At 36.9% G+C, this 23,102-nt stretch overlaps 1 protein-coding gene and 1 pseudogene across 1 annotated transcript in view; both read right to left on the reverse strand.

Moving 5' to 3' along the window:
- Positions 1-8,020: 8,020 nt before the first annotated feature.
- On the reverse strand, positions 8,021-11,075 carry LOC102239372 (annotated as a pseudogene).
- A 2,883-nt stretch (positions 11,076-13,958) lies between these two features.
- CCDC59 (coiled-coil domain containing 59) overlaps positions 13,959-23,102 on the reverse strand; it is a 42,481-nt gene continuing 33,337 nt past the window's right edge. The window contains exon 4 of the mRNA XM_014531685.1: positions 13,959-14,116. Coding sequence (XP_014387171.1) covers positions 14,015-14,116 — 102 coding nt within the window. The 3' untranslated portion in view covers positions 13,959-14,014. The remainder of the gene's footprint in view (positions 14,117-23,102) is intronic.

Raw genomic sequence — 23,102 nt, forward strand, 5'->3', positions numbered from 1 at the left:
ATACAGTCAGGGTCTCTCATATAACTTCATTTATATGGGAAGACAAGGATCTAGGTTGGAGACAGCCTTCCCCCACTGGCTCAGAAGGCTGTTCTTTCTGGTAACACCTCTCTGGTATCAGTAAGAGGTGCCTATAACAATATCAGGTAGCATGATTCCTCCAACTTTTTGTTCTTTCTCAAGATCACTGTTTCTATTTATGGTCTTTTTTGGTGCCATATAAATTTGTGGAACATTTGTTCTAGTTCTGTGAAACACACTATTAGTGTCTTGATAGGAATTGCATTGAATCTGTAGATTGCTTTGGGTAGTGTGGACATTTTAATGATGTTAATACTTCCTTTCCATGAACACAGTATATGCTTCCACTTATTTGTATCTTCTTCAATTTTTTTTCAGTGTCTTATAATTTCCTTAGTACAGATCTTTACATCCTTGATTAAATATATTTCTAGTTATTTTATTCTTTTTGAAGCAATTATGAATGAGATTGTTTTGTTTTGCTTTAGTTTCCCTTTCAGATACTTTATTATTGGTGTATAAAAATGCAAATGATTTCTGGATATTTATTTTGTATACTGCTACTTTACTGACTTCATTAATCAGTTCTAGTAGTTTTTTTGGTGGAATCTTTAGGTTCTCTACATACAGTATCATGTCATCTGCTAATAATAACAGTTTTACTTCTTCCTTTCCAATTTGGATGCCTTTTATTTTTTCTTCTTGTCTGATTGCTGTAACTAGGACTTCCAGTATTTTGTTGAATAAATGTGGTGAAAGCTGACATCCCTGCCTTGTCTCCAAGTCACTGCAGCTTGGCAGCTCCTGTGTTGAGTTTCTGCCCCCTGGTGGTCAATGTGTGTCATATGTACCAGCTGGTCAGATGGTCGGACGGTCGGATGGTCACTTAGCCTTTTATATATGTAGATGGGTGCTGGATTTTATCAAATGCTTTTTCTGCACCTATTGATATGATCATGTGGTTTTTATCCTTCATTTTGTTTATGTAGTGTGCCACATTTATTGTTTTGCTGATATTGTACCAATCTTGCATCCCGGAATAAATCCCACTTGATCATGGTGTATGATCTTTTTAATGTATTACAAAAATCTCAAAGCACCTAGAGATCCACCTCTGCTTGCAGGCTGTCAATTAGGCTCAGTCACTTAAAAAGCCTTAGCTATACTCCTCAGCAGGACTTAAGCTCCACAGGGTGGGGTGAGAGGGATTCCAATGGGTAGGGCTATTGCTTTCCCCCAGGCTGATGCCACATGGAGAGGAATGCTCTGAGAAAGATGGCTTCTGCAGTATGGTGGAATGTCTCAGCACAAGATTCTGGCAGCTGATCCTTCAGCTCTCTCCCCAGAGCCACTAACTCCAGACTCTCCCCACACAGCTCTAGTGCACTCTATCCTCATTTGTCTTCTATTTGTTTGTATAAACTATTCATATGGATATCATACATTTCTCTTTCGTATATGCTATATACATATTCCCCATGTTTTAACTTCTGTGTGGTGCTATTCTTTCTTTTATTTTGTGTAGTCAAAACATTCAGTGCTTTCTTTATTTATTTTCTGTCATGCTAGAAAGGCCACTCCCATGCAATTATTTTTTAAAAGATAATAGATTTCCTAATGTGTTTAAGTTTTCACATTTAAATGCTTAACCTTTCTGAAATTATTTTAGTGTAATGCCAAGTAAGTAGCTAATTATTTCCTATTAATTTGCACAATACAAATTATTAACTTATCATAGCACACTTCTATTTTTAGATACATTTTTAAATTACAAATGTATCTAAAAATAGAATCTGATCACCTAAAATTATACAGGTTGATTTTAAGGATATTAAATCATGAAATATGGATCATTCTAGGTATTTTACTGTCACATTTAGGGGTACAATTTAAATAACAAATGAATTTTTACAATTTCTCAGTCTGAAATGCATTTATTATATCTGAAACTTTTGACACAAATACATTTTAGAGTCCTCCAGGTTTGGATTTTAAGACTGAAAAATCAAAAATATCACATTTTGTAGCCATCAATTTTTTGTAGTACTAATGTGATTATCACTTTCTTGTGATCCAGTTATGCTAATAAACTAAAAACCAAACTTAACATATGTGAACTACTGCCTTAATTAAAAAGCAAAAATATATGGAAATATTATGCACAATAACTATTTTCCTCCTTTAATTCTTTAGGTTAACACCAATGTTACAAATATTTTGCTTGTGATAAAGCATTGTGACCTTAGCAAGTCACTTAATTCTCTAGGTCTCAAATTTTTTATCTCTAAATTAAGGTAATAATGTAGCTTTCAAAGTGTTGTTGCAAGCATTTAATAAAATAATACATAAAAAGTGCTTAGAAGCCTGACCAGTGTGGCTCAGTGGATAGAGCGACGGCCTGCGGACTGAAGGGTCCCGGGTTCGATTCCCGGTCAAGGGCATGTACCTTGGTTACGGGCACATCCCCAGTGGGGGGCGTGCAGGAGGCAGCTGATCGATGTTTCTCTCTCATCGATGTTTCTAACTCTCTATCCCTCTTCCTTCCTCTCTGTAAAAAATCAATAAAAACATATAAAAAAAAAAGTGCTTAGCAAAATGCCATACATAAAGCTAGCACCCGTTAAATCAGTCGTTCTCAACATGTGGGTCGAGACCCCTTTGGCGGTCGAATGACCCTTTCACAGGGGTCGCCTAAGACCATCGGAAAACACATTTATAATTACATATTGCTTTTGTGATTAATCACTATGCTTTTTTTTTAAAATATATTTTATTGATTTCTTACAGAGAGGAAGGGAGAGGGATAGAGAGCTAGAAACATCGATGAGAGAGAAACATCGATCAGCCGCCTCCTGCACACCCCAGCATTAGGAAGGTTGAGAACCACTGCGTTAAATGATGGGTATTTTCATGCTATTACTGTTGTCATCACCTCCTACATACTATGTGATCTTTTCATTGTTTTCATAGGTAAACTTACCCTAGTCAAGCTTTCTCCACACTCCATTACTATTGTTTAAGTCAAAGTCACCAATAACTTCCATGAAACCAAATCGAATGTATCCCTTTCTCGTCTTGTCTTAACTATTTTTCTGTCCTTTTTCCACATTTACTTAACTCTTCAGTCCTTTTATCTATCTCATTCTTTCCTCTGTCCTCTCACCACACTATCGTTTTTATGATCCTTTCTCCTTTTTTGAACCTCTAAGCATTGAAGTGCTTCAAGGCCCTCTTTCATCAACTTCTCAATATTCTCACAAATATTTCTATTTAATGGTATACAAACCATGGTTTTAAATACCAATTGAATACCAATGGTTTTGTTTTCTTCAATGTTGAAGTGTAATTACATTTTTTGAAGATTTTGTTGCCCAACTAAATATATAATCTGCTAACAATATTTTGACACATTCTAAAAAACTATTTCATACAATTTAAGAAAAAATAAAAACAAAACGTAACTGGTGTTCATTAAAAACATAACTAAATTAAAGTCATTTTCAGGAGAATTTTCACTCTGAGACAGAAGGAAAAAAAACAAATAAAAAAACCTATGTTGTTTTGGGTAGAAATTGACACGTTATGAGACTTATTTGAAAGCTAATTAAATGTTTTTATAGTTTTAAGTTTAAAATAAAGAGTTCATTGTATATTTCTAACTGCAGAGATTTCTACCACATGTGTGTGTTTTTTAAAAAATTATTTTTTTCCCTATAGAGTAACTCTCTCCACAGTTGTAACTTGTGAGGTGAGTATAAATAATGCCACTCAAATATAGTGACATCATTTTTTAAAATAATCAGTGTGGATAAGTTTATCAGATGAGTTTATTCTTTGTTGGGAAGGTTTAAGGTAACATAAGGTCAAGTGCCTAGAGAAAAAGAAGGATGATGTTATTGGGGAAAAGATTGCAGAAAAGGAAACTGCAAAGATAAATGCTACCAACTTTACACTTTGGAAAACAGCCAGCCTGGATATCCACCACCAATCTGCTTCCAAAGGGTTCTTTAATTATTCTTGGAAGAAATGGCAGGAAAGGTCAAGTTTAAGTAGAGTCTATCAGCAAAAGACAACAGTCCTCATTTCTCCCTGAAAACAACTCAGCAAGATGTAGTCTTGAAGTTATCCTGTATGGCCATATCACCATGGTAACCTCTAGCTCAGGCTAGATGATGTCTGCAGAGCAGTAAGAACATTGCTTTAAACAGGGAAGAATGCATGTAGGTCAAACACACAAACACACAGAGACACACATCCAATGCAAAAGAATAAAAGATTCATTTATAGGGTAGTGCCAACATGTTGTAGGCATGCAACATTTGGACAATAAAACCTTTTTGAATTTTTATTATAGGAGGCCTGCAAAAATTTAACCCAAGCTGCTGAAAGTTGGAGCACCTCTGATATGACAAGAAGAAAATAACCATAAAATAAAATGTTAAAAAATAAGAGGACACTTTTTCTGGCTACATAATCCAGAAAATTAGTTTCCCCACCTAAAATGTCATTTATCCTGCTCTAAAGGAACAAAATATCATTTCAGAAGCCATACACATCTACTCCCAAGAATTATTGTGTCAGACATGAATGAGACATGTTCATTCGCACACAAGGAAAGCCGCACGGCACTCATTGTTAACAATAATACATGTATATATATGAAAAATAAGCACAGACAAAAGTAGTTAAGAATAATAATGTTTTAGGATATTTATTTTTTATATACTTTACATATATTCAGCTTCATTCTTCCATCAACCCTGTAGTATATAGGTGCTATTATTTTCCTTCTTTTATAGATGAACAACTAAAACACAAATAGGGTCAGTAATTTTTCCAAGATCACACAACTAACAAATGTCTGATCCAGAATTCAAATTGTGACAGTTTGGCTCCAGAGTCTGTGATTTTAACCACCATGAGAAGACTATATTACTAACACAGAATTCCTTTTCTTAAGGTACAAATGATAAAATTCCTCAAGTCTGCTGCTGTGTTAGTTATTGCTGCATAACAAATGGCTTAAAACAATAAGCATTTATTATTTCAAATCTGTAAGTCAGGAATTCAGGAGTAGCTGGATTGAATTGTTCTGGCTCAAGTTTTCCTGATAGGTTTTACTTAAAGTGTTGGCAAGGCACAGTCACCTGAAGGCTTGACTAGGGCTGAAAAATCTGTGCCCAAAGGGCTCATTTTCATGGCTGTTGGCAGGAGGTCTCAGTCCCTTATCCCTTGGACTTTTGCATCTTACAAAATGTCAAAAGAATGAGTGAGAGCTTCTCCCAGAAGAGAGAGAAATTCAGTAAACAAAATGTCACATACCATCACTTCAGACATATTCTATGATCACACAGAATGCCTTACATTTATGAACTAGAGGCTCGGTGCACGAATTCGTGCACCAGTGGGGTCCCCCTGCCTGGCCTGTGGGATTGGACTGAAACTGGCTCTCTGACATCCCCCAAGGGGTCCCAGATTGCAAAAGGGTGCAGGCCAGGCAGAGGGACCTCACCAGTGCACAATCAGGGCCAGGGAGGGACACAGGAGGTTGGCCAGCCGGGGAGGGTCCAGGGGAGGGCTCCAGGGTGTGTCTGGCCCATCTCACTCAGGCCTGATGGGCTGGACCCAGCAGCAAGCTCACCTACTGGTTGGAGCATCTTCCCCCTGGTGGTCAGTGCATGTCATAGCAAGAGGTTGAGAGGCCTTAGCATATCATTAGCATATTACGCTTTGATTGGTTGAACGGATGACCAGACAACCGAACACTTAGCACAGTAGGCTTTTATTATATAGGATGCCATACACAAAAGCATGAATATCAGGAGGAGCAGATAATAGGGAACCAACTGGGAGACTGGCAATCTAGCTGTAATTTGAATTTCTTTGATTGATGGAAAATAGGAGTGGGACTAAGGCAAGGCAAGTGAGGCACCTAGATGGCAAAACTTAAGGACATACTTGTTCTCAGGTATTGACTCTGCACTCCATGACCCAGAAAGTGAGTACCTCTTTACAGTTTGCTCCCTAGGTGTCTTGCTTGCTTTACCCTAGTACAGCCGTGGGCAAACTACGGCCAGCGGGCCGGATCCGGCCCCTTTGAAATGAAAAAAACTAAAAAAAAAAAAAAGACCGTACCCTTTTATGTAATGATGTTTACTTTGAATTTATATTAGTTCACACAAACACTCCATCCATGCTTTTGTTCCGGCCCTCCGGTCCAGTTTAAGAACCCATTGTGGCCCTCGAGTCAAAAAGTTTGCCCACCCCTGCCCTAGTACCATCTTAATACAAAGGATAAAGACTCTTCCATGTTTTAATTTACTATTTTTTCTATTATTTATTACTGTTGATTTGCACCCTCAGGAGCTTCCCAGTGGAAACTGTCCTCCCTACAGAGAAGGTAAGGAGAGACCGAGAAACTCCATATGGTAGGTGTCAGGTTTAATAACCAAGGGAACTTTATACCAGGCTTGTCTTGGGAAACCACAAAACGAGTAGAACGCCACACCCACCTGCCAGGACCTTAAAAGTTTATATCGAGGCCTTAACTGGGTTCAGTTGAATATATCATCCATATGGTCGCAACTACACATTGCTCTCTCAAGACTATTCCTGAATATGATCCCCACTGTGGTAATAGTGGGCAATAAAGAGCCTCCAATTGCCAGAGGCCAGCTCATAAGTCAACGGGTGGTCATATCCTTTTGATTACCTTCTTCAACAATTACAAGTTTAAAGTCATCATGCATTTAACTAGTGGAGGTTTTATTTTATAATTTTATTTTAAATTTTTAAAATACTGAGCTAACATTCCTGTCATAATTTTTAGTGGTGCATTTTATCTGTTAACACAAGATGTTTCTAATAGTCATAGTTCTGTAACCTGTCTTGGAGGACTAGAATGGAAAAGCTTTTTTAAAAATTTATTTTATTATTTTAAATCATTATTGTTGAAAGTATTACATATGCTTCTCTTTTTCCCCCATTGACCTTTCCTAGCCTGCCCTTGGCCCCCCCTCCCCGGCCCCCCACCCAGGAGTTCCATGAGCATGGTCCATGAACACTCTAATATTGTGATATTTGAGTTATATTTGTGATAACTTTTCTGGAGTAGTAGTGGTTCATGATCTTTAACACCCCCCCCCAAAAAAATAACTACAACTACTTCATTGTGAATTACAGCATCCTTTTCTTTTCTTTTTTTTTTTTCTTTTTTCAGATTTTGGCGTGTTTACTCTCATTTGTCCTACAAAACTCAGTCACTTTTTTTTCCTCACAAGCAAATATTACACTTCAATAAAAGCACTATTATTGCAGTGTAATATTTCTATTATATTAGCAAATACATGGAAAAACAATTTTAAAAAATGCATTCAAACTGCTGGTTCCTAAACCCATGAACATATATCAGAATTACTTGTGGAAGTTTTAAACATATTTAAGTCTAGGCCTCACTCTTAGAGAAGGTTGTGACAGGGGTCAAGACCCAAGTATTTTTCAAAAACTCTCCAGGCTTGAGTCACTGAATTTAAATCGACTGAGGCCATTGTTTGAGGGTGTAGGGAGCTTTTTTAGCAGATTTTTAGCCGTAGTGAAAAACTTGGCCTCTGGCTTTTTGGGCATCTTTCTTGGGTCTTTTTTCCCCAGCAGAGAGTTTCTCTCCTTTTCTACCTCTTCTTTGATTCTTGGCTTCTTCCCTGGACCTCTACCCTTCTTCCCTGGACCTCTACCCTTCTTCCCTGGGCCTCTACTCTTCTTCCCTGGACCTCTACCCTTCTTCCCTGGGCCTCTACTCTTCTTCCCTGGACCTCTACCCTTCTTCCCTGGGCCTCTACTGGTGGCAAATATCAAAAAATTTCTATATGTGACACGGCACCAGAGTTAAGTTAGGGTTTTTCAAAATGCTGACACGCCGAGCTCAAAAGGTTCGCCATCACTGGCCTCTACCCTTCTTCCCTGGGCTTCTACCCTTCTCCCCTGGGCCTCTACCCTTCTTCCCTTAGATCTTGGCCTCTGCTCCGAAGGTCTTTCTCTTCTTCCCTAGTTCTTGGCCTCTGCTCCGAAGGTCTTTCTCTTCTTCCCATGAGATGTGTTGGGACAGGACTCTCTTTTGGAGACTTCTTTCTGTGGCATGTTTTGTACCCCCACATTTTCTTTGCTGGGAGTTTTTTTCTACTGGGACCAGTAATGGAATTTCGTCTCCGGATTTGTCTTGCACTTTATTTGGGGCTTTTATTCCGTGGGTCTCTTTCTTTTCAGGCTTGCGGGGGTCTCTCTTCTGGGGTCCAGGATCCTTCTCTGGAGAAACACTAATTTTAGGAGCAGCCTTCTCTGTAGTTAGGCTTGATGCAGACTTTCTAGCTAGCCTGTTTCATAATTCTTCTGTCTCTTTTCTTCTCCTTTTATTTTTCATTATGTTCTTTTTGTGTCTGTATTTTCTTTGCTTCTTTTTTCTTCTCACCAGGAGTGCACATTCTTTTGACTTCATCCTGACTGCTGACAAATGAAGAAAAGATGGGAAGGGTAACCGATTTCTGGGTTTTCATGTACAAGAGTTTGCTTGGGCAAATTCTGTGAAAGCCTTCTCCAGACAGCAACATGTTCTCAATGATGTGCTGAGCCTGCATTCCAGTGTGACCGATGCATATAGTGCTGAAGTGATGCAAGAACCACGTTTAGAGAAGTTTAAGACAGTTCTATGTATCGATTTGTTGATATCTCTGGAGAGATTTTTGGCTTGAAGGTTTACAGGAGCTGGAACTTCCTTTCTCTTACAGAAATGTCTCCCGTGGTGCGAGGGTAAGAGCCACCTGATACTTGTATCAGTCAGTAAGGAAGAAATCAAAGCTGCCCACCAGGCAGAACTTGGCCTGATGGGTTTTATACTCCTTTTTAAAGTTTGGAGAGGGATCACCTGAGAAATGGATTTAATTACATGCTTATTCAAAAGCTTCTTATAAAAACGTTCTGTCTTTTTAGGAGTTATATTGGGTTCATCCTTCGTAAATAAACAGATATATGCTAAATCTGACCAGGTACCATGAGGCAAGGGCAATCTGACCCTCAGTTCTTTTCTTGGAATTTTCCATAATGCCACCATTAAAAATAAAAGGTTTCCTTCTCATTCAAAAGCAACCCATTAGCGTTTTTCCTGGACCTGTAATGTGCCAGCAGAGCTTCCACTGCCTCTCTTTTTTAAACGTTTTTAAAAACGTTTATTTCAGAAAATTTCATCATATGCAAATGTAGAGAGACTGTTACAGTAAACCCTCTGTTCCCAGTTTTGACAGTTATCAATCACCTAATCAATACTAAATAAAAAATGATTTTGTAGAGACTTGTTTCATCTCTTCAAACTGCACTAAATTATAAGATTAGGTGTCCAATTTGCAACCTAAATTTTAAATTATATCACAACTCCAGGAGAGAATTTTACTAGGTTTCTGGTAAATCAGGAAGTAGCCTTGGAAGGATGCTTTCCATGGACCAGAGCTGACAACAGAGAAGAAATGAGTTGCCCAGGAGGCTAGACTGAATTAGAAAAATCCCAATTGTTATATATTTTAATTGGATATGAAATCAAATTAGAAGAGGTTGAAATTATCCTAAATTGATTAAAAATAGCATAGCCTCAAGAATACTCAATTAATGGTGAGTTGTTTCTCTTTTTTAATTGCTTTAGTTATTGTTTTAAAAGGTGATTCTGAAAAGTAATAAATCTGGAGAAAATAATAAAAATCCAAAATATATTTTGGTATCTGAGAACTGGGGAAGGGAGCTATTGCCCGCTGTGTTCATTAAGTTTCAGAGAAGAAAGTTGAAATTAGCAAATCCTTAACAAGCCACTCTGGCAGGAAGCTAATTTTTGATTAAATAACATGATTATAGCATAAGGGAGTTTAATTCATAGGGAGATATTGGATGACATCCAAATATATTATTTATTTCTAAGAATTAAAGAACTTAAAATAGAATAAAATTATACTTTAAACAAAAAATTTTAAAAAAAACTTAAAAATTGGTAGCAACTAGTGATCTCTGGTTGTTATTTAAGTATTAAACATCAGCATGGGTTTGGCAATGTATTTCACAGTAATGTATTTTTTAACTTTTGTTTCAAGTATGGCAAAATTTTCCACTGCTGATTTGAATGCACACATAACATGAGGCCCACACTCCAGAGAGAGAAAGTTGATATTAGTAATGGAAAAAAAAAAGACAAGTATTAAAAGATTTAGATGCTAGCTTCAACTTTTTTTCCATGTGCTTATATCTTGGGCCTCAAAATCTTTTATGTAAAAAATATTGAGCTAAACAAAGTAAAATAGATGACTAAGCTAAAATTAAAATAAGATTCTCTTATAAGCAGTATGAAAATATAATAATTAAATTTAAATGGTAGTTTAGTTTAAGCCTCTATTTTCAAAACAGAATGTACAGAAAAGCTCTATAGTGATAAAAGTTTTACCTCTCTATCCTGAGCTGATATTCAGATGGGGTATGAGGGCGGGAAGGTCTATGAGATACATGTTGCTGTATGATAATGTTATACTATACTAGAGGCCTGATGCACGGATTTGTGCACATTGAAAGGAAATTAATTAGAAGGTGGCCGGCAGGGTGGGACTGGGCAAGATGGGCCAACATGCCCTGGAGCCAACCTCCCGTGGTTCCTCCCCGGCTGGCCGCACCTAGGGTGGGGCCGGGGCTCGAAGGGCATCTGTGGAGGGAGCAGGGTCCTTCGGGCAGGTGGGGTCCCTCAGCCTGGCCTGCGGGGATCTGGCTGAAACCGGCCGTCAGACATCCCCGAGGGATCCCAGAGTGTGAGAGGGCACTCTGCAAAGTTGCTGTTGCTCGGCAGCTCCTGCGTTGAGTGTCTGCCCCCTGGTGATCAGTGTGCGTCATAGCTACTGGTCGAAGCGTCTGTCCCCTGGTGGTCATTGTGCATCATAACTACTGGTCAGCTGGCCATTTAGCGTTTTATATATATAGATGACATCACCCAAACAGGCTTTATTCCAAAGAATAAAATATACATACTCAACGTAAGCCATTCTCACATATTTTACTAATTATTAAATCTGTACTAACACCTCTTATTAAACATTTTATTGTAAATCCAATTAATATTCTCCATGTGGGAATCATTACTTCATTATGAATCCAAATATGAAATTTTGAGAAACAATTGTGACTGTCCTGGATTATCTCATGTATTTTGGGACAAGGCCTGCTTCATTACAGTTGCTGAGTGGGAAACAAAGCACTTTAGATCCGTGGTTGGCAAACCGCGGCTCGAGAGCCACATTCGGCTCTTTGGCCCCTTGAGTGTGGCTCTTCCACAAAATACCACGTGCGGCGCCCTGACCGGTTTGGCTCAATGGATGGAGTGTCGGCCTGCGGACTGAAAGGTCCCAGGTTCGATACCAGTCAAGAGCATGTACCTTGGTTGCGGGCACATCCCCGGTAGGAGGTGTGCAAGAGGCAGCTGATCGATGTTTCTCTCTCATCGATGTTTCTAACTCTCTATCCATCTCTGTAAAAAATCAGTAAAAAAAAAAAATACCACGTGCGGGCGCGCACATACAGTGAGATTGAAACTTCGTGGCCCATGCGCAGAAGTCGGTATTTTGTGGAAGAGCCAGTATTTTGTGGAAGAGCCACACTCAAGGGGCCAAAGAGCCGCATGTGGCTCGTGAGTCGTGGTTTGCCAAGCCACAGTTTGCCAACCACTGCTCTAGATCAATGGTTCTCAGAGTGTGGTCTCTGGATCAGCAATCTGGGAATTTATTATTTTATTATATGTCAATATTCTTGGATCCTACCTCCATATCTAATAAATCAGAAATTCTGGGAGTGGAGCCATGTTATCTATGACAAGTTTACCAGGTCATTCTGAGGCACACTAAAGTTTAATAACCACTGCTCTAGATATTTTATGTAAGAATAAATTAAATACAGGTTAGGTTCTTACAGAATCATTGAGAAGGTACAGGAGCAAGCTCTGAACTGGGCCTCCAGAAATAAAGACCAGGACAGAAGTGAGTTACTAGGGAATTACCACCTCAGAGTCCTCTACTGGAAAACAGATTTCAAGAGCATATCCTATGACTGCAGAGGGTGTCAGGATGCTGAAAATAAGAAGCCACCATTACTATGGCTACATCTGTGCCTCTCAACACCAGAAGCTCGAGAATGGAGCCTAAGAAGCACCTCCCATCTCCACGACCTTGTTTCTCACAGAACAATATTTGAAGGGGACAGAAAGATTGTGTCTGTCTCCCAAATCTCCCACCAGTACACATGACTAATAAATCCTCCTGTCTAACCAGAAACAGAGCTACATGGGTATAACTTAGTGCTAGTATTGGCATCCAATGGGCAACATAGTTAAATCACTACCTGGATATTATCCATAGTGCCCTGAAGTTGGGACTAGAATTATTATTTCCTTTAATCACTATGTTGAAACATAATATAAGAAATCCAGACAAAAAACAAAACTTTAAAAGCAATTAAAATATTGAAAAGAGATCACTATTAATTTGTCACATGTTGTTATTATTGTTTAAGAATTTATACACTTGTATATTCATTAGTTAAACTTAGCAAGTAAAACTATGCCCAGCTATGCCTTAGGAAAACACACCTAAGAAATTTATATAAAAACTAGAGGCCTGATGCACGAATTCGTGCACGGGTGGGGTCTGGCCAGCCCACCCCTGATTGGGGCCAATTGGGGCCAGGCCAGCCAGGGGGGAGGGCCACGGGAGGTTGGCCTGCTGGCGCCACCCCCAATCAGGGTGGGGGTGGGCTGATCGGCGGGCCAGCCAGGGGGGAGGGCCACAGGAGGTTGGCCTGCTGGCGCCGCCCCCAATCAGGGTGGGGGTGGGCTGATCGGGGGCAGGGCTGGCTGGGGAGAGGGGCTGTGGGCAGTTGGCCAGCTGGCCCTGCTCCTGATGGGGTGGGGGGGTAATTGAGGCCGCAGTGCACATCAAAGCAACCAATCATTCTGGTCATTCCAGTCGTCCAGTGTTCCGGTCACTTGGCTTTTATATATATAGATGACCGATGGATGGATAGATAGCAATAACTTAAATATGTACTAGTATACTATAGTGCTTTACTCCTTATACACTATAATTGAGGCATAAGAGAGTATAATATGTTCATTTACTTTTTAAAAAATCTTTATTGTTGAAAGTATTACAAATGCCCCTCCTTTTCCCCCATTGATCCCTTGTAGCCCACACCTGTATATATACTGAGTTTCAAAATTATAAAATGCTATAGTTCATAGCTGAATAATAAGTAAAAAAATGCATGCATATCTTCTAACTCCTAGGCCAATGATTATTCCAACACACTTTAATGCCCTATGTGTTTTCTGATAATTTTTAAAACAGCAACACAGAATGATAGAAGAAAATGGGTACTGAGCCAAGGACAGGAAAATGGTGCGAGTGTAGGGCAAACAGGAATAAAGCAGTGGCCTGGAGAGGAGTTTTAAATGACAGATCAAATTCACATGAAAATATTGCAAACAGAATACAATTCCAGGTATATTCATGTATTAGTTAAGACAAGCTTGGCTATGTGCTGAGATAACAAACAACCATAACATCTCAGTAATTTAAAACAATAAAGGTTTATTTCTTGTTCCATTGAGGGATGCCGAGGCATATCTTCTTTAGGAACTCAAGCTGACGAGTAGCCATTAAATGTAACATTGCTCATCATCAAAGCAGATGAACAGCACACTCTAGAGAGCCTCTTACTGCTATTTAAATGACACACGTCACAACTGCTCACACATCATTGACCAGAATAAGTCACATGGTCTCCCCCAACTACAATGGAGCTAGGAAGTGCAAGCCTATCACATGCTTCCAAGGTGGAAAGAAATAGTTGGTGAACAGCATTAATAATTACCACAATTTTTTTCAAAGCCAAATTTATAAAGAACGCTTTATCAAGAACTTGCAATTGAAGGTCATAGACAGCCGGTTAAGGTAGATGAAGCAATGTTGATATAAACTTGGTACTTGAGTAACCGTTTTTCCATCATAGTCATAGAGAAGCAGAAGAAGCCAGTCTACAAAGAAAGAAAAAGTGACACAGATACTCAAAACAAAACAGAGAAAAGTGACAGATTATAACTAGGTGTCCTGATGGTTTTCTTAATCTTGACTCCAGTCATTTGGGAGCCCTAGTTGCCCTTGTGTTTCATTAGATAACTCAATGTCTATGATTACATTTCCTAGTTTTTGTAAATTCATTCCAGTTGGTTTATGTTGTTTGCAATCAACAGAATTTTAATTAAGGCAATGATACTAAATATTTCTTTACTATTTCTCTATCAAGTAAAATACATATAGAGTCTAATGCAATATAGTACTTAAAGTGTTCTCTGTTATTACAAACAAACAAACACACTATAACACAGGTTTTTTAAAAAAACTGAGAAAGTACCAAAATGATCAAGCAACCCTATGTAATATTTAAAATATTAAAACAGAATTTACATCAATCAGAGAACAAAATATTAGAATATATAATGGTATTGAAAGAAATAGAAGATAGAAAGCATTTAAAAGTGTTCAAATCAAACAAACAAAAATGTTCAAATTCAGAAATAAATGTAAATTATGTCTACCAGAGAAAGTAGAATATAAAACAAAAAGTTTCTAAAATCCTTAAAATGATTTTCCCAGGAACATTTCATATCAATTATTCATGTCCTTGAGCACAACTACAATGCTTCCCCACATTCTCAAGTTGCAAAGTAATCATTATGGTAGAAAACCATTTTTTTATTATTAACTTTATGTGCAAGAAAATAATTTGGTTCATGTTGTGAAAAAATTAGACAATTGTGAATAGAGGCTGTCAGATAGACCAAACTGTCAGTTTGGTTTAAACATTTCTGAAAAGATAAAGTAATTTGCCAAGACTTGCCAAAAATATGCCAACTACTTCAGTGTATGCTTAAATAAACATGAAACAATATTTGGATATACTGAGTAATGATAAGATTTTGTTATATATTTATAATATCCCATTTAAAACTGTTTCTTTCAGTAAGTGAGCCAATAATGCTTTTTAATATCAAAAGAATACTAAAAATCTATTTCCTAGAAAGTGTAACAAATAAGAATATGATATTAATTACACAAAGGTTAAGCATAATGATCTGAGGTAAAACATATTGCCTACCATAAATTTTTGATTTAATAATTATATCTTCCTGCATAATCCTCTAATTTTCAGTCGCAAAACACTTGCCCATACACAGTATTTTAAAATAATTTTCTTATCTATTTGAATAGGATATAAAAATTGTGATTTTCTTATCATTCATATCTCTAATCTCAAGTAGGGTCAAAAATACTGACCAGCACAGATAGTGACAGACAGAGACCCAGTGATGACTGGTTCTCTGCCATGTAGTGGCATTAATTTATTTTTTAAAATATCTGAGTGTCTACTGGGTGCCAGATGTTGTTTTAAGTGCCTGGGGTTCAGCTGGGTAATTTTAGTAAATGCTATTAGTTTGTTAGAAAAATATTTTAAAACAAACAAAAATATAGGATATAAGTGCTATGAAGAAATTTAACTCTGGTAAAATGACAGACATATAAAGCACCAATATCCCTATTGGGACTCAAATTGGGTATTCCAACAACCTCTTTTAACCTCTCCTCATAACCTCAACATTAAAATATACAGTTACCTATAAACACATTTAGCATGTATACACAGTAACAACTGTTTTTTCACACAAGGCCACAGCTTAAAAATATATTTATTAACTTTAGCCTGTTGTTTTTCTTTTCCTCAAAAGGGAGCACTAGCAACGTTTTTCTATCCATTTTACAAAATAGAGAAAATGAACCTCAGGGACCTTAAATGGCTGGCCCAGGTCTAGTTGACACTGCTGGGAATTGAACCTAGGTCCACTGAAGAGAATGTTATTGAAATTCTTTGATGAGTCAGACATGTGATAAATATTATAAAAACAAATACAGTTCACTGTTTTTAATCCCTGGGTAGAAGCAATCATGCTTCTTCTAAAATTAACCGAGTAAAGCACCCTAACCCTTAGAAAACGCATGAGCCTGGAAGTAAGAGGCTTAGTCTCAGTCTTGCTTCCTCTGGTAAATGCCTGTCTCGCTTCCAGAAGCTATCAGAGACTGCATGCCAACAACTCAGTCTATCTAACTTAAAATGTAGCTTTCCCTGTTATCATTTACAAACGTTATCTGAGGTGAGTGAAAAACACACAGAAGAAAAAAAACACAGAATGAGCGCAAAAACGTCCTTGTTTTCCCCAGGCATGACTGACTGACACTGGGAGGCTGAGGTGTGGCTTCCGGGGCCCCAGTGGTCACCCACAGGGATGGGAAGAGGAAGTGGCTCTTTTTTCCCAGCTTAAATGTCATTTGATACAAGTAGCTTCTCTGGATCATTGATGTGTTAAAGGCTTTTGGAGAAAAGGACTTATTGAGAGGAAACCCAATAGATTCCCCCTAGAGCTACATAGGTAGATTTTCAAGGTAACGAAAAGGATTGTTAAATTCCTAGAGGTATCTTCTTTTGAATTAGATTCAAATGGAAGAGTTCATGTTGGTGCTAAAAGGCCTAATACTGGCTAATGTCCACAGCAGGACAGAACAATTAAGCAACTTTACAAAATTGCTTTCATCTATGCCTTCGATGATATAGGTAAGTTTTGCAAATCAAGTTCTTCCTTGCTTCAATGAATTCATGTTTATTAATAAATTCAAAAGTATCTTTTTAAAAGTTATTTTGACTTTATTGTACTTTATGCCTTAGGAAAATCTCTTAAATACCACTGGTCAAAACATTATAAACTGAATAAAATAGGATTTAACCATGAGAATTAAAATATTAAAAGGGGAATAATTCACTAATCATTCATTTTAACTCTCTATCTTTACTTTCCTCCCAGAATTTTCTAATGGCTATGGCCCAATTAATTACCTTGGGGAATAAGCTTCTACATTGTTTTTTCCACATAGGCCCTCGAGTGCTGGAGGAGATCATCGAAAGGATGCAACCACCAGTCGACTCTCCAGCTGGACCCAGGCATTCAATGCTCCTTGCCCCTCCTCTGTCATTAAAATGTACCTTCTGCACACAGTTTCCACCGTAAAAGCCACATTCAAGAATATAGCCTGTAGAGAACAGTGTGTTGTTGAGACCATCTGGATGGTATTTGTTTCTGAACCCAGTTAACTTCTATGTAAACTTTTTAATTTCTGGCAGGTGGGTGTGGAGATCACCTCATCTTGTGCCCACCCAAGAAAAGGCTGCTACGTGAGTTCCTTGCTTATTAAACCTGCCACCTACCAATACGGAGTTGCCTGCCTCTTTCTCTCCTAGCACTCTGTATGGGGGCCAGTTTCAGGTTTCACCTGGGAAATTCCTGAGGTCCCAAACCCTAACCAACACCAGTCAATCAAGATGTGAGTAAACGAGGACAAGACCCCAGAATCTCAATGACAGTTAATTTCACAACAATTCCCTCCCAGGCTCCCATCCAAACCTGCCACACTCTGGCCCCTGGTGTAGAGCCTTGCTCTGAGGAAGTGGCCAGGTATGTGCAATGAAGCTGATATACCGCACCCAAGGGATATTGGTTCTTCAGAAAGCCCAAGCACAAGACCCCTGTGAAAAACATCTGCTCCTAAACTCAGGGCTGATATTCTCCCAAATCTAACTCTGGTTACAGTGCTTGGCACATGAGGAGCACTCGTTGAATACCTGTTTAATTAATTACTTGATGATAAGAAAAAATGGCAGGATCCCCCAAAGTGAGCATAAGAGTGTCAAATTTTAAAAGCTAGCAAAACAGTGTCAAGAAGAGATGATGAGAACTTTCTATTTAATTTGCCTTCGATAAATCAAAATGTTCAATATGCAAAAACTGACGGACTCCTAAGACTACAAGGGAGCTTAAGGGTACATTAGTTCCACTCTGTTGTTCTCAGAAAGGGGGATTTCTAAACTTTCCAATGCAATGATTCTCTTATCTTTTCTAGAAAATCTCTAGGGACAAATGATTTCACATTCTCTTGAGCATACTGACCCAACAATTTCATGAGGGTAAACCTAATGGTGTAGATCTAAAAGAGATGATTAATCACTGTGTCATTCTGAAACTTAAATTTTTCTTACTTTCCAATAAGTCATTTATAAAGACGGTTTCTATTTAATCTGTATTCATTTTTCTCATAATATGATGATTGTAAATATAAAAATTAAAATATATTTTCTTCGTAGAAATTTTTTAAAACTCTGGAAATTATGAAAAGAAAAAGCACCTGTATTCCTACCAACCAGAATCCCAGCATTAACATTTTTTAAAAATTTGGTATATTTCCCTTCCCTTTGAACACTTTGAATTCACAAATTTAAGTAAAATTAAGTTATTTACTCTGTGTGTTGCATTATCCTTTCTTAATTGGACATTACATCATGAAAATTTCTCAAGACTTTAAACAATAACCAAACTAAAATTCTTAATAGCACTGTTACAATGTAACCTATTATAGTGTATTGAATGGTAACCCCTCTCCCCAAAAATATGTTTTTGAGCCTGTGAATGAGACCCTATTTGGGGAAAAGGTTCTTTGCAGACTAAACGAGGGATTTGAGATGAGATTATCCTGGATCAAGATGGGCCCTAAGTCCAATGACAAGTATGTTTATGCGAGAATAGATGGAAAGGAGACACAGAGAGGTAATGTGAAAATGGAGGAATCATGACGCACCAAGGACTGCCAGGGGTCACCACAGTTAGGAAGCATGGAATGGATTCTGCCTCGGCGTCTTCAGAAGGAACCAATTTTGCCAACACCTTGGTTTGATGGAGGAATAGTGACGAAACAAGGACTGCCAGGGGTCACCACAGTTAGGAACATGGAATGGATTCTGCCTCGGTGTCTTCAGAAGGAACCAATTTTGCCAACACCTTGGTTTCAGACTCCTGGCCTCCAGAACTATGAGAAAATAAATAATTTCTACTGTTTTAAACTACTCACTTGGGGGTAATTTGTTTTAACAACCCTGGGTAATTAATACGCATGTAAAAAGACTCTGATTTATTTAACAATCCCAAGACAAAAGAATTTTCCCATTTTTAAATTTTGTTTTCATAAATAATGCTAGAATAAACATCCTTGACATTCACTTATTCATTCAACAAAAATGACACACCTACTATGTGCCAGATATTCTTCCATTTAACTGAAGGAACAAGAGATCAAGAAACAAGACAAAGATTTCAGTCCTTATTGAGCTTTCAATGAACAATATACATGATGAACACATAAGTAATGGAGTATTTTGAAAGGTGTCATGTGCTAAGGAGTAAAAAAAAAAGGGGGCAATATAAGGGATTTTAGGTTGAAATGGTGGGATTTGCAATTTAAATAAGTCTGTTAGGAAAGGCCTTATTGAGTAGTTGACACTTGATTGAAGATGGATATAATAAGGGAGTGACCTATGTATTTAACCCAAAAAAGGCCTTCCAAGCAAAAGGGAAAAGTCAATGTAAAGTGCCAATTTCTGAATACGTCTTTAGGATAAATTTCTTGAGATAGAATTACCAAGTCAAAATGGATGGACATTTTTAAACCTACTGATAAATATCTACCTGAAAGTTTGCATCTTATTAGCCACCACTGGAAATAATATCAGTAATGAATTCCCTAAATTTTTACACTGTATATTATTGTTTTTAATTGCCAAGTTGAAAGGCAAAAACAAAACAAAGAAAAAAACCTTCATTGTTCAAATTTTCATTTTCTGGTGCCAATGTATTTTTTCATGTATCTAGTAATCATTTGTATTTTTTTCTCTTAAGAAATGTCTATACTTTGAAATGTATGCTTTTAAAAATATATTAAATTGAGAATGTATATTCTGCAATCTGAAACCTTTACTATAATCATTTGTTTTTTTTCTCTTAAGAAATGTCTATACTTTGAAATGTATGCTTTTAAAAATATATTAAATTGAGAATGTATATTCTGCAATCTGAAACCTTTACTATATAATACAAATGTTTTCCCCCTTTTGGAGATTGCCTTTTACATTTGATTGTGTTTAATTTAACATGAATGAATATTTTTAAGTTCATGTAGTGAAATACCTATCTTTTTCTATAAAATTCACTTTCAGGTAATGCTCAATTATTTCTTATCTCCAGGAAAAGAAGGATAACCAAGAATATTTTTTTGCTGATTTATAAATCTATTTTCAATTGAGTATATTTTATAAGAATACTTACAACTTTTCATGAAAGATGACTAGAAACTCAAAAATAATTAAATTTACATTTCTTGCAAAATTCAAAGCTCAAAAGCTTATCTTAGGCAAAATATTTTGACAATGAAAGCATGGAAAATTCAGCAATGATGGTTAAAATATATTACTCTGGATATTTATTCCAAAATTTAATTCTGGCTGTACTACAAAGTGCTTATATTTGAGAAATACTAGTTTTAAAATAAAACTTAGAATTATTCTTCTACATTGTACTTTATAATATTTAATTTTATTTAGAATTTATTGTCTTGTGTAAAATACATATAAAAATGTGTGTTATGTGTGTGTGTGCGTGTGTGTCTGTGTGTGTGTATCCAGTAGATAATACTGACAACAAACAGAACAAAATGTGGAACAAAAATGAAATGGATATATCAAACTCAGAGTAACTGAATTACCTTGATAGAGCATTAAATTTAACACAAGCTTCCTGGCTTAAAAAAATATTTGATACAACAAAATCAGGTCTACCCTCTGCTATCACATAACAAGTGGCCCACAGGGCTTTTGTAACCTTTGTTTGATTTAATTACTGCCTCTGAGAGGTTCAGTGAAGCATTTTCTTCCTCATAGCAGTCTCCATCATTCTGATATTTGTAAATATCAAACAGCAGCAGGCTGCAGAGAAAAACTTTCACTGGAATAACACAGCTTTTTTTAAAGTGTCCAATATAAATTAGCCCATTTATAAGTTTCTACTAAATTGCCAGCCACCTTTTAGTTTTCTATAATTTCTTACACTTAAAAAAATAGGTACTTCAAAAAAACATTTAAAAGTCTTATTCATTCAAAATTTTCATCTGTTTATATGTGCATACTAGCATTAGAAAACTGTATTCATGTAATCAAAAAGATGTGACAAAATAAAAAACATTTATTAAGTATTCTACAGTTATTTTTTCTGAATTTTTCCCAAATTTGATTTTCAAAAATAAATCAGAATTACATTTACTATACTCTACGCATTCTTTCAATTTTGTTATCTGCATCCTATACATAAATTTATGCCAAAAAATTTCCTCATTAAAAAAGAAATTTAGGTTCTTTAAATTATGTGACTTATGGAGGACCTAGAAATATCTAGGCGATTTTTATTATATACCTATTGATCAATAAATATATTTGAAGGAATAAATTTTTTGAATTCTTAACTTTATTCCATAAATGGGTAAAGTACATTTTAAAATGATTTTTAATTCCTCACTAGTAAAACAGTGCCTTGTACCCCCTCTGCTGGCTTTAAAGAGTAGTTTTAAAGAATCTTTTAAAAGATTCATATAACTGTATTTGTATTATAATTTAATATAGAAAACAGAAACACTTAGAAATGCTTTAATCTTACATAATTGATTCACCCTAATAATAATTTAATAAAATAAGCATGTTTATCTTCATTTGGAATTTAAAATTATATTTCTATGTTATAAGAAGTGAATATTGAAAAAATATTAACATAAAATCACAGAACGTTAATCAAAACAGTTTTGAGGTAAACATAAGAAAAGACAAAAAGATCAATGTAGAGAGTAGAACATCCAAAAGATTGTATTAGGAATTTAATAAATGACAAACGTGACAATTTACTCAAGTGTGGAATAAGGAGTTTGACAACAATGCATACTGATATAATTAGTCATGTTTCTGGAAGAAAATAAAGATACACCTCCACCTCATACTCTAAAAATACGTAATTCTATTGGTCTAGCACTATTTATTTAAAAGATAATGCTTTCACCATTGAATTATCTTGTCACCTATACAAAAAAATATTGATCATTTTCTGGTTTATTTCTGAAGTCTACACTTTCCATTCATCTTTGTGTCTATTCTTATGCTGTTTGCAGCATCAGTAAATGGGAACTTAACTTTATGGGCTGACTATTGGTGATCTTTCCTCAGTCTAATATTTTTGGTTGTTCTAATAAATTGACTATTTTCATTTTTATCATCAACTTGTAATTTCTTCTTTCTTTTTATGTTTTTTTAAATATATTTTTATTGATTTCAGAGAGGGAGAGAGAGAGAGAGAGAAAACATTAATGATGAGAGAGAATCATTGATCGGCTGCTTTCTGCATGCCCCTTACTGGGGATCGAGCCTGCAACCTGGGCATGTGCCCTTGACCAGAATCAAACCTGCAAGCCCTCAGTCCACAGGCCAACATTCTATTCACTGAGCCAAACCGGCTAGGGCTCTCTTATGTTTTCTTGAAGGCTTTACTACTATACACTACATGCAAAAAATAAAAATAAAAAAGAGCCAGTCTCAGAGATTCATTGAAAGGACTATACCAGGTAATCTTTTTAGAAATACTAGAGGCCTGGTGCATGGATTCGTGCACCGGTGGGGTTGCTTGGCCTGGCCTGCAGGGATGGGGCCAAAACCGGCTCTCCAACATCCCCTGAGGGGTCCTGGATTGCCAGAGGGCGGTTCTCAGGTGACACACCCCAGAATTGGGCTCCCTCCTCTCTGGTTCCGGGTACGTCACCCAAGAACCACAGCTGCCAAATCACCACAGCTCAGCAGCTCCTGTATTGAGCGTCTGCCCCCTGGTGGTCAGTGAGCATCATAGCTAACCGGTCGGATGGTCAGCCAGTCACTTAGGCTTTATAGAGATACCCATGGTTACAGATTTTGGAGTTTAAGCAGACATTGTGCAGACAATTTTAGACAGTCCAGAGGATTGAATTATGACTTCCAGGAATGATTTTATCCAGAAGCAGAAG

This window comes from Myotis brandtii, unplaced genomic scaffold, assembly GCF_000412655.1.
Source record: "Myotis brandtii unplaced genomic scaffold, ASM41265v1 scaffold82, whole genome shotgun sequence".
NCBI classification, from domain to species: Eukaryota; Metazoa; Chordata; class Mammalia; order Chiroptera; family Vespertilionidae; genus Myotis; species Myotis brandtii.